General features: G+C 45.1%; 1 protein-coding gene across 2 annotated transcripts in view; it reads right to left on the reverse strand.

Moving 5' to 3' along the window:
• Positions 1 to 14,902, reverse strand: part of TGDS (TDP-glucose 4,6-dehydratase) — a 56,969-nt gene that overhangs the window by 12,445 nt on the left and 29,622 nt on the right. The window contains exons 7-10 of one of the 2 annotated variants that reach the window (XM_068267920.1): positions 13,878 to 13,937; positions 10,418 to 10,461; positions 8,428 to 8,593; positions 101 to 159 (exon numbers count right to left, since the gene is read on the reverse strand). In XM_068267920.1, coding sequence (XP_068124021.1) covers positions 101 to 159; positions 8,428 to 8,593; positions 10,418 to 10,461; positions 13,878 to 13,937 — 329 coding nt within the window. The remainder of the gene's footprint in view (positions 1 to 100; positions 160 to 8,427; positions 8,594 to 10,417; positions 10,462 to 13,877; positions 13,938 to 14,902) is intronic. The other variant, XM_068267921.1, reaches the window with a different exon arrangement.

Genomic DNA, 14,902 nt, shown 5'->3' on the forward strand with positions numbered 1-14,902 from the left:
AAAGATAAATCCCTTGATTTGCGGTTGAGAAAGTATCGGGGGAAAAATGACAATGATTAGCAATTAAAAGCATGATTACCAATTATAAGCATATTATTACCTGTCTTTTACATAATCCATCCAACACTCCGTTTCTGTCTCTGAAGATGTGTTTTGAATCTTGAAAAACAAAAACAGAATGCCAATTTATTTTCTAATTTACCGTATTTCGCGCCGTATAAGACGCTCCGGAATATAAGACGCACCCAGGTTTAGAGGGCAAAAACCAGGGAAGAAAAAATGGTGTCTGCCAATGTGTCCTGTGTGCCCCTTCTCCCCATGTGTCCTGTCTCCCCAGGTGTCCTTCTGTGTCCGTCTCCCTATGGGTCCTGTGTGCCCCTTCTCCCCCATGTGTCCTGACCACTCCTTCTCCTCATATGTCCTGTGTCCTGTCTGCCCCATGTGGTGTCCTGCCTCCCATCTCTCCCATGTGACCTTCTCCCCCATGTGCCCTATCTCCCCCATGTGTCCTTCTCCCCCATGATTCCTTCTCCCCATGTGTCCTGTCTCTTCAGTGTCCGTGTTATTTTATGCCCCCCTTCATGTGCCACAGCTCTCCCCATTGAAATCATGCTGCCCGCCATGCGTGCGTCTCCCCGGGTCACCCCCCCCCCCCGCGGGTGTCTCGCTATCCCCGTTGTACATATGTCCCCCAGTGTCAGCAGCAGCAGCGGCGGAGGCTTACCAGATCCATGCCACCGCGATGACTGCAGACACCCGGCTACTCCATGTGTTTCCTCTACTGTGCGGCTACTGATGACGCAATCAGTACAAGCCGCGCAGTAGAGGAAAGACATGAAGTAGCCGGGTGTCTGCAGTCATCGCAGCGGCATGAATCTGGTAAGCCTCCGCCGCCGCTGCTGACACTGGGGGACATATGTACAACGGGGAGAGACACGCGGGGGGGGGGGGAATGACCCGGGGAGACGCACGCATGGCGGGTGGGCGAGAATTTATTACATGGGGAGAGCTGTGACACTCGGAGGGCAGGCCAGGCCCAGCAGGGACACAGGCAGGGAATCCCCAATGGCGGCGGGTCGTATCGGCGGGCGTTCGCAAGTTGGGGATTCCCTGCCTTTGCCGTATAAGACGCAGGGACTTTTTCTCCCCATTTTTGGGGGAGAAAAAGTGCGTCTTATACGGCAACAAATACGGTACATTTCAACTGCAGCATTTTTGTAATAGTTGAAGACTTCTCAGTGATAAAGAATGGACATTTACATAGAGGCAGATCTGTAATACTATATAGCCAATCGTGGGCTTCACAACCTCCTGCTTTGTCACTTGGCTGGCTAAGTAGTTTTACAGCAGATGAATCATGGAACTGGCCAGAGAAAAATCCTATCCGTAAATGTATGTAGATATTTATATTAAATGTTAAATAGATTTTTTTTTACGATTTTAAAAGTTCTTTAGGTTCTTTAGGATCGAGAGGCTTCCCCCTCCTAAAGCAAGTATCTAAAACTGTGACATGCAAACCTCAAAGGTCTGCTTTAAAAGCAGTGTTTCATCACACTTGAAGAGAACCTGAGGTGGATCTGCGGGGGGCAGATGGGACACAGAGCCATCTTCTCTGCCTAATGACATCGCTCTGTGTCCCCCATCCGCCGCTCTCTATTCGTTGCTAACTTGGAGGTAAACACAGGGGAGAGGAATTCCGTTTAAAACGCCAGCCAGGGGCGTTCCTACAGGGTTTCCTGAGCAGCCATTGGGCAGCTCTCTCCCCTGGCCGCGCCTCCTAACGCTCCCCTGCCTCGCTGCACTGAGAGACAACACAGTCTCTCAGTGCAGCATCGTAACGCACGTAAAAGTGGGCCATTGCGGCCCACAGGAGCGTCGGGGAGCGGCAGTTTTTGCGGCTCCCTGATCCGCTCAGCCCTGCGGATCAGGTAGCCTAAGCAAAAGCAAGTAATCAAATAAGTGCAATAGCAATATGAGCAGTATTATGTGCTGAATATAATGTACATTACAGTTCACCAGAAATATAACTGAGTTACTTTGACATATTGGGCCTTATGCAATTCCTTAACTCACCAGAGATGAGAGCTGGTGAGTCCTAAAACGAGACGATGGGACCGCCGCCTAATTCAATTCTATGTAGCACCTGGCCGGCCAGAAAAAAAAAACGTGCTTGGGCCATGTAATTACTTGGCAAGATCTTTTCCCCCTATGCAACTGCAGATTGTACATGCAGGGAAGCATTGCTTCCTATCAGACATGGGCGCAACTGCAGATTGTACATGCAGGGAAGCAATGCTTCCTATCAGACATGGGCGCAACTGCAGATTGTACATGCAGGGAAGCAATGCTCCTATCAGACATGGGTGAGAACCTTTCATCTGCCCAAAGCAGGAAAAGACTGTCTCCCATGTGGCAGATCACCTAGTGGAGCGAGGCAGCAGTGCCATAGTGCTGAAGGACAGCACCACTGCACAAATACCTCACTCTCAATGGCCCAGCAGCCACAAGCAATGCTCAGGCTATTTGCCTGAGTGAGGCTCACCACTCATGTGAAGCCGGAAACAAGTACTAACCCTTTAAAGTACAACTGTAACAAGAGGGATGTGGAGGGTGACATATATCCTGCTGATTTTCTGCTTCTAATACTTTTAGCCAAAGACCCTGAACAAGTATGCTGCAGATCAGGTGTTTCTGACATTGTCAGATCTGACAAGATTAGCTGCATGCTTGTTTCTGGTGTGATTCAGAAACTACTGCAGCCACATAGACCAGCAGGGCTGCAACTAGTATTGTTTAAAAGGAAATAAATATGGCAGCCTCCATATCCCTGCTGTTACAGTTGTCCTTTAATACTTTCTTTGTTAATGAACCAGAACAAGTATGTCAGGTGTTCTGGCCTCACAATGCTTGCTTGTGCCAAGATTAGCTGTATGCTTGCTTTTGTCTATGACTGAAGCTACTCAAGCCAGGAAGACAGAAAGCCAAATGGCATTTTTGTAAAATAATGCCTGAAATAGTGGCATACACAGTTTCTCAGGTGTAGGGCCATATTAAGAGATGAGCCATGTTAATGATGATGAAGCAGGGATGGACAATCACACAGCCAAGAGAGGATAACAATGTGGCTGGGAAAACTAAGATTTAAAGCCAATGGGAACCAAAAAACCCCCCAAAAACCACATGCACATGTTCAAAATGATCATAGCAGTTACCTTACTGTATATTCGCCTGCCCCTAGATCCATTTATTTTGCCCCATTACCGATGCCCGACTCGTCTAAGATGGCTGCTGCCCTTTGCTTTCACTTCCAGGTCAGCAGCCTCTTCCTTTCTGGTATCACTGGTAAGGCCACACGAGAGACAGCAGTTTCTGGCACGCAGCCATGAGCACATGTGCAAGCGCACGCAATTTGTGTTGACAGTTGCCTAGTCTGTGAGTGAAAAGAAGAGCTGGCTGCACATAACGTGTGAAGGTATGAGATGAAAAAACATTCCCTTGGCCTATTTGTGTTGTGCAGCGTCACTATGCGCCGCTCTGAGAGTGAGACCAGGGAGCCAACGCATTATGAGGCAATGAATGACTGAGGAGAGACAGAGCAGTGGAAATAAGCTTTGCCTCCTAGCAATAGCGTTATATTCGACCGAACTGGTCAAATTTTTATAAATGAGATTTTGGGTGCCAGGCAGGCTGCAGCGATTGAAACAAAAAGGAGACTGAGCAGCACAGGAGAGTAACAGGTAAATGATCAGCTATTGAAAATAAAAAAAAAAATTAAAAAAAAAACCTGTTCCCCATTCACTTTAATCCCCCCCCCCCCCCCCCCCCCCCCCCCACACACAGCAAAACTGGACAAATGGAAAATATCAGTTAGGGCTGGTGCTCACCTAAAAGCGCTAGCATAATCGCAAATGCTTACAAATGCTCAGCTTTTTAGAAGTGATTTTTTTAAGTGATTCTAGGCATGTGCCTAGAGATTTTCTAATTATGCCGTGCGATTTTTGCAGGGCTGTGGAGTCGGTCCAAAAATCCACCGACTCCTCAGTTTAGGATTCCACTGACTCCGACTCCGACTCAGACTCCTCGACTCCGACTGCTCTAATTTGAAGATTACAATTTTGTTGATTAAAAGTATGTAACGTGAAATTCGTCTCTTAACTGCCAACGCTTAGGAATTTTACAAGACAACTGAAGTGAGAAGAATATGTAGACTACTATATTTATTCCCTTTAGACTAAAACTAGTCCTTGGTAAGAGTACTTGTAAAAGGTACAAATCGGAACAAAGAACATCTCATAGGCCCTAGGCAATGTAAGTGTGGGTACATGTAAGAATGATGTGTAGGTACTCTGCAGGGGAATGAGGAGATTCTTCCTCTCCTCTATTACACATTCTTCATGCACAATCCGAACATGGATCAGCAAAACCAGTTAGGAAGGTTGAATAGATTGTGGGCGGTACATACCAACAAACCTCATAGGAGACAGCGTTTTTGAAAAACTAGAACATTTATTTATTTGTAAATAGGATACATCTTTAAAATAGCATGGACCCTATTCCCAACTACTCCACCTGCAGCTCACATCCCCAGCAACCCCCCGCTAGCAAGATCCCCACTCATCCACTCACACAGCATACATCAAGCATGCAGCAGAGTATCAAGGCCTTGAACAGTCAACACCATTGGGCTGAGAAGCAAAGTTCATGTCTCAGCAGGGACAAACCCTGCCAAAGCTTAACAAGATCTGCACAGTTGGTAAATTCAAAAACTTGGCTCATAGGGCACAGAGATGTCCATAGAAGATAAGGCAACTTACTGTCGTTGTCTCAGTGTCCCAGCAGACTCAGAAGGCATGCAGTACTGCCAGCAGAAATAGCAGGATAAGCAGACAAGCCTGTGTCATGGACAGTTCAATCCAGCAAGGATGAAAAGCAAAAAGCACATATATGCAAGCAAGGTGGTCATCCAAACAAGTGTCTCTATTATAGAGCCATGGATGGGTGCAGCAACAGCAGCAGAGGAGCCGACATGATCATATTGAGCCCAGACAGTTCATGAAGGTATGCTCACCCCTATGTCCTTAGATGGCTGGTGAGGTTCGTCCACACATGGATGAAGTCAAGTGGAGAGTCTCCATAGAGGGTCCCAGTGGCAGGGATCGTGCCGGTGATCGGGGACGCTGTGTCCGTGAGCGTGGCAGAAGAGGTCAGGCGGCCCAGCAAGCACGCGATGACGCCACACGCAGCCTCGACATGTTTCACGAGCGTCTGCTCGTTTCCTCAGGAGGCGTGGCTCATCGCTTCACGTCCACAATGCTCATTCATACTGACATCCAGCCTATCCTGGTGCGAGGAGCAGCCTCCGCCCACCAGCCCCACCGCCGGCCAACGGGCACCCGCGCCCCACACACCCAAACCCCGCCCACATCAATCCGGCAGGTCGGGGGAGAGGGGGAGGAGGCGCGCGCAGCCGCCGACGACGGCCCGCACGTCCCCGCAGCTCCCAGGCAACCAAGACGCCATGACAGACAGCGGAGAGAGCGGGCGCCCGAGCCAAACGGGAGGGCAGGCAGGCGGAGAGTCGCCCCAAGCCATAGTGTGACATGTAACTATATCTCTATACATTTTATGGAGTAATTCAATTATACCTTTGTTTAATCATGGCTATAATACCTAGTATAATAAATGAAGTCCAACCTATATCAAACAAGGTAGGACCAGTTGTCCCAGATAAATACTTATCAAAAGCCTATAGGGCTGCAGCCGTGGGCACAAGGCGGCAGGAGACACCAGAGCCACAGCAGAAACAGGCAGATACCCCGGACACGCAGGCGAACAGAAACAAAAACAAAAATAAAGTTAATGATAAAGGCAAAAATAAAAATAAAGCACCGGAGCAGATGGAAAATCAAACCGGCAGGAAGGCAGCAAAGCCCTCCATCTCGTTCAAACCTGGGGGGAAGTAGCTTTCAAAGTGAAAAAAAATCCAGCGGCACTCCTTTTGGAGCAACAATCTATCTGGGTTCCCACCCCTAATTGATGTATGGATGCGATACAGACCAATAAATTTGAGCCCACTAGGATCGCCATTGTGGTACCGTATAAAATGCACCCCGACCGGGGCAGTGGAGCTCACACTTCTAATACTTTTAACATGTTCAGAGATACGTTCCCTGAGCTCACGTGTTGTCTTACCAACATAAAATGCCCCGCAGGGGCACGTGAGTAAATACACCACAAACTTCGTAACACAGTTGACATAGTGTGAAAGACTCCACTGCCTCCCGTCGGGGAGCAGAACAGACGCACCCACATGCATGTATCTACAAAATCTACACCCCCCACATGTATAGGTCCCCAGGGCTCGACAGTGTGGTCTCGGAGTACCCAGCCCCTCAAAATGGCCCCTAACCAGGGTGTCCCTCAATGAGGGCGCTCTCCTGAAAGTAACATTGGGCCTTGGTGGAACGAACAAAGCCAATCGCGGATCGTTAACCAAAATTTACCAATATTTATGCAAAATGTGTTTGATCTCGTCATGTTCCACACAGTATCGAGTACAGAATCTCGTTTGACGTTTAGAGGAGGTGACAGCTCTATTAGGATTCAAAAGTTTTCCGCGGTCGCTGTTGAGGGCTCTGCTACAAGCCCTCTTTAGTATAGAAGGGGAATGAGGAGATTCTTCCTCTATTACACATTCGTCATGCACATTCTGAACATGGACCAGGCCCTAGGCAATGTAACTGTGGGTACATGTAAGAGTGATGTGCAGGTACTCTGCAGGGGAATGAGGAGATTCTTCCTCTATTACACATTTGTCATGCACATTCTGAACATGGATCAGGCCCTAGGCAATGTAACTCTGGGTACATGTAAGAGTGATGTGCAGGTACTCTGCAGGAGAATGAGGAGATTCTTCCTCTATTACACATTCTTCATGTACAATCTGAACCAGGTTTATGGGTGATAGACAACACCTCTGTGTTCAATGTGCACAACATTCTCAGTGGATTCCCTGAAGCTCTGTGGGGCGTGCATATGTAGAGTATAGTACTACTGTGTAACAAAGTGAGACAGATGAAATGAAAGTTTTGTACATACCTGGTACTTCCTCCAGCCCCCTTCAGGTTATCAGTCCCTCGCTGTCCTCCTCCGCCACCTGGATCTTCTGCTACGAGTTCAGGTATTTGAGCTAGTCTGGCGTAGTGCGCATGCACAGACTCCGCTGCCAGTAGCATACTACACCTGTGCAGCACTATTACGCAGGTGCAGAACACTCCTGGCTGTAGGAGCAGCACGTGGCTGGACTGTGCTGACTGGCTGTATTACCTGGACTCATAGCAGAAGATCCGGGTGGCGGAGAAAGACAGCGAGGGACTGATTAGCCTGAAGGGGGCTGGAAGAAGCCACAGGTATGTATAACACTTTTCTTTTCATCCGTCTCAGGTACCCTTTAATTTGTAGTCACCAAACCAAATTTTAACAACATATCAAATTATTGGATTTCATGAGCAAAGAGAGAGCGTACATTTGCATAAATCAGAATCAACGCAGATTTATTTACATCTCATTGACCATCTCTATTAGTGACACAGCTACACATCAGGCTTTATTCTTACAGCCTAGACGTTATTTCGTATATATAAGAGATTCCTGTGTACACATCATATATACAGTCACAATCAGATGTGTATATCTGACTTTAAAAATACGGGGACTGCTTTATTGAAGCAGCACAAGTAACTCATTTTGATTGGTTTATTTCAATTTTTGTGGACTGAGCACAGCTATTACTGTATATATACTGTATATATACATTATTTTTAATGACCATTATGTGAGAAATAGAACATTTTATCATATTTTCTATTTTAATTACAGTTACAAATTCATTAGGAGTCGGAGTCGGTGCATTTTTTCCCCGACTCCGACTCCAGGCACCTAAAATTGCTCCGACTCCGACTCCACAGCCCTGGATTTTTGGAGCGTTTTGGTGCAGCATTTTTTACATTTTTGTACAGCAGAGGTGGAAGTGTACAGCTTTTGTTAAAAAAAAAAAAAACCGCTTGGAAAATCACTCTGTTCTAGCGCTTTTTAGAGAGATTTTTCACTTTCCTATACTTAACATTGAGGCTGGGAAAAAAAAAAAAATCACATCGCTCTGGTGTGATCCATCCCATTAAAATACATTAGCCAATCACTTTTCAAAGCACCAGCGTTTTGAAAAGTGCACAGAAGCGTGCACCAGCTCTTAAACAGTGAGTTGCAAATTAACAACAGTTGGGGGTCTAGAAGGATTCCTGTCTTCAGCTCCAATCCAGTTTCCCACTAGTATAGCTGGAATATCTCCTACATGTAAACTGAAAGTAAAACGAACTAAGACACACTAATGCTAACTCTAAGGATTACAAGATGAGCTACTTGTCTTACCATTTGTATTAGTTCTCTAGCAAGTTGGGAAACCGATATTTCAAAATTGGAACCAATGTTGTAAATTTCTCCAGCCTTCCCAACCTTTAAGACTGTCAACAAAGCATCTACAACATCCGAAGCGTACAAAAAACTCCTCGTCTGCCTCCCAGTTCCTTGGATGCAGCTGCAAAACAAGAGAGAATACACATATATTACCGTACATAAAATACATATTTATTTTATTTACATACATTAATTTAATTCTTCCAGCCTCCTCAGTTGCCTGCTGCATTAGCACTCTTGCCTGCTGCAATTTATTTAATTAAATTCCCTTACACTGTAGTATATTCTCGTCATGAAGAATGGCAATGAAGCTGCACGGTAATTAAATGTCCACCCTTCATGTATTTTAATTTGTTCCCCCTTGCTAGAACGCACCTGTGATCCTAACTTCACTAAGTAGAGGAGCCCGATCACTCGTACCCTCTGCAGAAATAGGCAGCAGGAAACCATGCCAAGGTAAGTATCTCCTTTCCCCAATTCCACCAACAATCAACGCTCTACTCTAACCAGTACCGCAGCCAGCCTTGTATGACTGAAAGTACATGGTCCCATCTTAATGATGAAGCCAGGACCAGGTACATTCACCAGTTCGAGGCTGGTTGAAGTGCTGGCAGCGGAGTGCTGCTCGATTCTGGAATGGGAACAGGTGACATCATACTTACCCAGCATGCTTCTTGCTATCAGTCTCTGCACAGGGGGGAAACATAGGACTACTATATAAGGCGGAGAGGGTCACTAGACCAACCGAGAAGTCCATATAAGAGGGAGGGGGCACCATTCTAACAGGTAAATGAATAAGGAAGTGGGGGAAGGGGTCACTTGTTATCTAGAGAAATCGTATAAATTTGAGGGGGGGACTACTAGACTACCAGGGTAATCTGTATAAGGGAGGAGGAACCACTAGACTACTAGGGAACTCTATATATGGAAAAAGGGGGAGATCACCTGGAAAAGGTATAATGGGGGTCCGGGACTTCACTACCAGGAAATACAGTAAGGACTGCCACAATAGGAGACCACAGCTAAGTTACTACCATTAGAAGGGGACAGCATAAGAACCACTAAATGGGGCACACAGCAAAGGGACACTATAAGGGAGCAATATACGTAAAGGCACTCTACAGTGGACACTACAGACAATCCCTATCTTACAAATTACTCAAGTTACAACATTTCAGACATACAAAGTTGTCTCCATGTACAAAACATAAAATACTGTCTATGTTATTACATTTTTGTTGTTTATGCTGTATGTCCAAATTCAGGAAAGTTAATCATTTATGCAGGTTTCACTATGTATAACACGACTCAAATTACACACAATCTCCCAGAACAAGACTACTGTTTGTAAGCAGGGGCCCGCCAATATAAGGGGTCTTTAACGGGCAGACACTTGAATGGGGGAAACTAAAAGGGAGACAGCACGGGCATAGTGGTTTGCGCTCTTGCCTTGTAGCACTTTATCCCCGTGTCTGCGTACATGATCGTAAAATTTGAGAGGCTCCGAATTGGGGCCACGCAGCTTCCCTTCTACATTAATAGCTGCGCTGTAGCCTCGCGAGCCCGCCTGCTCATACGCAGTAGCACGAAGCACGCGGCTTGAGCTTACTGCGCATGCAAGCTCAGTTGGCTATTGCGCGACCATGTACAGGAGGGATGAGCTCTGTGGCCCCCAATCTGATGTTTGGGGGGGGGGGGGGACAAGTTTAGCGACAGGAGATAGCACAATAGAGAGGGAAGACTCAACAGGATCCTGGGGCTTCCCTCTCTTTAGGTAAGTATCTGGTTTTGTGTCCCGAGCTTCTGCTTGGGTACACTTTAACTTAGCGCGAGTCTTAATCAAAACATAACTGAAATAATGAAGGCTAATTAATATCAATTTAAAGCAGTTTTATACATTGTCAATCATTAAAACAAACATACATATTGGCATGAATATACTTACCATTTTCTGTTCTGTTGCAGTAATGAAATAAACTTGGGTATTACCTAAGAGCAGAGAAACAAAATAGTTTGTATGGTGAAAGCAACAAATCAATGTACTGTAAATATTCCCAGAATTGGGGGAAAAAAAGCTTCGGAATAAAAGAAATAAACACTAGCAACTGTGCCATCCATCGCTACATCCTATCAAGCTTTACCTCCTTAGGTAAAGGCAGCAGAGATTCCCTTAGCTGACGCAGCTGAGAGATAAAATTACACTATGGATTAGTCATATACGAGGGGGAATTAGACAGGCTAGACACGCTCTGAATACATACAGGGTGCATTTCTCTCTGTTTTCCTTCAGTCCTGTAAAAAACCTGCTAAATAGTAACTAGCACAACTGTCATCTTCGTGTTTACCATTTACCTGCATCAGTGTTTTACTTCAGCGAACATCTGGAAATATGCTAGATCCCAAAAAAAACTTGTATAATTTAACTTTATTAGTTAGCCATTAAAAGGTATTACTTTAGAAAAAACAAAAAAACAACAACAAAAAAAACACCTTTGTATTTTCTTCCTACACTTTCTGTCCTGTGCAAGAGTTTAGGACTACTTCAAAGTACCTCTGAACTCATTTTAAAATCACATACTTTTAATGCTTTTTTATTTGTGGTTCTGTGACATGTCACAGCAACTCCTCCTCATCCAGCAGCCCCCTCCCCATCCCCAGTTCTGCTCATATGAAATATTCGACTTGAGCAGAACGTCGATGATTGGAGGGGAGGAAGTGTCAGTACTTCCTCCTCTCTGCCCGTTCTAATGAACGCCCCCTCCACTTGCCGCTAATGGTTCCTAAACTGACAGTGTGCTGGGGTGCTGTGTGCAGTCTTGTGGTAATTTAGCTCGTAACAATAATGTACTAATACAGGTAATAGTACCTGTATTAGTGCAATTACCTGCAATTACCTCAAGACCACACACAGCGCAGCTCCCCTGCGCGCTGTGTACTGTAACACTTATGTGGAACTATGAGCGATGAGTGGAGAAGGCGGGACTAAGGACGGGCAGAGAGGAAGAACTGACACTTCTCCGCTCATAATGTAGCTCTACATTATGGCTTAGCAGGGGAAACGGGGCACTAAAGAGGGAGGATGGTGCTGTAACTCATAAGTCACAGCAGCACAAATAAAAAAAACATTAAAAATATGTCATTTAAAAGAGAGTTCAGGGGTACTTTAAGGCCATGTTCAAATTAGTATATCAAGCCATCTCCCACTGCATTGCAATGTGCTGCTACATGCGGTTATACAGGTGCTGCTAGCCCCTATTTATTATACTGAATGGTACACAGTGTCATAGCACAGTAAAAGGCATGCAGCTGTGAGACACAAAATTCATACGGTCACCATCCTAACCTTTTACAGAATCAGTAATGGCTTAAAATTAATATTTTCGTACTTGTCCCTTCATATTTATTTCTAAGAAATACAAAGAAAACAATAGTACAGGAATACTTCCATACAACCCACATAAAGAGAGAATTCTATAGCAAGTAATACTGTGCAGGCTGTACTTAGTGAAGAAAATGTTCTATTCAAAAAAAAAGGCATAAGAAATGGAGACTTGTACATTATAAGTGAATTTACATACTGAGGAATATGCCTTTGCAATAAAGAAAATTAAATAGGTGAGAAAACAAAAAAGAATCATAAGCTGCCAATTATACATTTATTAGTAGAGTGTACACTTAGGCATGATAGAGCTGTCATTTCAAAGGGTTATTTCAGGACCTGCAGAGACTAAAGGCAAAATATTGGATGTAGACGCAGCAAAGTGCAATTAACATCACATAATAGCACGGCTTCATACTGTTTAATTTAAGTAATAACAGGGTGAGCGGGCAATAAAACCAGAAGTACAGAACAGGAATAGCAGATGTTAATCACGTTCTTTGCATTTTAATGCTTTGAAAGAGCCATCTAAATCACAGTTGTGAAATGCATCTCACCACAACGCAGCACAACATACTGCACTCAAGCCCATTCAAAAACATATTGTATGAATATTTAATGGCTCTGTATAGGAAAAAAAAAAGTGTGTTAAAATATACCTTGCAGATGTGTAGGACACAGGCCAACTAGAATTTATAAAACACATTAAGCAAATCTAATGAGATAGCCTAAAACTTTCATGTGTAAAAGCCAGGTTAAAGCTCACTTGCATAAAAGCTACGTACACACGCTGGATTAAACTGGGCCAACACGGACGTTAAGGAACGCCTCTGACGAAAATCTAGCGCGTGTACAGGAGCCCTCAGATGATCCGCCATGCCAGATCTTTAGCGGGTGTTGACCGACCCCTAGTTGCATTGTTTTTCTACTTACCCTGCCTGCTGGAAGCTGCTCCATCATGGCCTCACATCATCCCTTCACCCCTCTCCATAGCAACAGACATAATAGTCTGTACAGAACTCCACCCATATTGTCACCTGACCAATCGAGACCCGACCATTGCAGGCGACAGGCCTCAAACGTGTGTAAGGAGCTTGAGCATGGTTTAGCGCAATGTGGATAAGGCTTTTAATTATGTGGAGTAGGAACAAGATACATTTCTCAGAATCAGGGAAAGTGCATTGCCTACAAAGACTTGAATGGCCCAACAGATGTTAATAGAAAAACCTAAAGGTGGCCATACACTGTTCTATATGGCAAACAGATAGATCCCTCTCCAATCATCTGATCAGAGAGGGATTTATTTGCTTGATTCACTTCACATGGATTTTTAATAGATTTCAGCATGAAATCTGAACATCTGTGAGCATCTGCCAGATCTCCCAGTCCACTCCTCCTGGCCATACAGTGCAGCAGACTCACCTGTCAGCCACACGGCCTGGTCTCTGCACACTCCGCTGGCTTCTACTTCACTGCAGAGTCCTAGGACGCTTATGTAGTGAAATGCAGAGGACAGACACTAGGAGCACTGTGACCACGATAGGCCTCTAATATTTGGCCTCTGCATTATGTCACACAGGCGCCTGTGGGTACAGATGTGAAGACAGGTAGAAGCAGCCAGCAGGGAGAGAAAAGACCTAGACGAATCGTGAACAGGTTAGATTAGGAATCGAATGCTGCAGGCCTCTTACTCCCAGCCTGCGCATGTGCAGTTCAGAGCTAGAGAACCACGCACGTGCAGGACTCTCACCTGGCTGGCGTGATGGCGCGTAGCGTGCGCGACAGGAACTCGTACTTGGGGCTTCAGGCCGAAGTCGCCAATAAATGGAGCCATCAGCGGGACCTGGAGAGGGACCTTGCAGCATACGGTGGGCTGGAGGAAGCCCCAGGTAAGTGCAAATTGTGATTTTAATTAAAACCTGCTCAGGATCCCTTTAATGCAAATGAAATTGTTTGTATTTGTATGTACTGTATGTTTTTCTTCAACCTTACTTAAGTCCTTTGGCTTGGCTTAAAGAACACCTACCTTTTCTGGATACTGGTGTGGTCCATAAACGTTGCTACATCTGGTTATAACAACTGGAAACTTGAGAAAAAGAAAACAGAAAAGATGAAGGAGTGTAATATCTTTAGCTTAAAAAACTACTATTAAGCATCTTATAACAAACGAGCAGCTAGTACTGAATGCAATTAAAAAGACCACATTGCCTTTAGCATTACTACTGACATATTGTATTGAACAGAATATATATACTGCTCAACCCCTCCCCCCCCCCCCCCCCCCCCCCGGGCAATGCTGGATAGCAGGTATGCTGACTGGATTGACCAATTCCAAAAATATGACATTTAAAGAGAACAGTTTTCACTGTGGGCATTACTATGGAGGACTGTGTCCAGCACATCAAGCATACAAAAACAATCTTCGCTGGCTGTAATACTGTGAGTAAAATGCATTCAGAATGATAGAAAGCCGAAATATAGCTTCAAATAAAGTGTGTAAATAATTAATTCGCTGCAGCTCTGTGTTCCTGATGTGTGCCAGTGTCTCTCTCTCTCTGCCTCACAGTGTAAACAGTTTACAGACAGGAAGAGCTCATTCTAAGAGGGAAGGAGGGAAGCATGCAAGAACAGGAATAAAGTACAGGTCCTTCTCTACAGACCCTTTCTCTGTAGCTCACAAATCTCGTGTGTGTGCGTGTGTGTGTGTGTGTGTGTCAGTGTGTGTGTGTGTCAGTGTGTGTGTGTGTCAGTGTGTGTGTGTGTGTGTGTGTGTGTGTGTGTGTGTGTGTGTAAGTGTGTGTGTGTGTCAGTGTGTGTGTGCGTGTGTGTCAGAATGTGTGTGTGTGTGTGTGTGTGTGTGTGTGTGTGTGTGTGTGTGTGTGTGTGTGTGTGTGTGTGTACAGAAAAATGGAACCTATCTACGCGGTTTAGCTCTAGCCTCTTGTATCAACTTTGACACAAACTGCTGTTGTGGTGAGAGACTTTTAAAAAGCTTTCTATTTTTGCTGGATAAAAAGCTCTATAGGTATGTGGGGTATACAGAAGAACAGT

This window comes from Hyperolius riggenbachi, chromosome 2 (assembly GCF_040937935.1).
Source record: "Hyperolius riggenbachi isolate aHypRig1 chromosome 2, aHypRig1.pri, whole genome shotgun sequence".
Classification (NCBI taxonomy): domain Eukaryota; kingdom Metazoa; phylum Chordata; class Amphibia; order Anura; family Hyperoliidae; genus Hyperolius; species Hyperolius riggenbachi.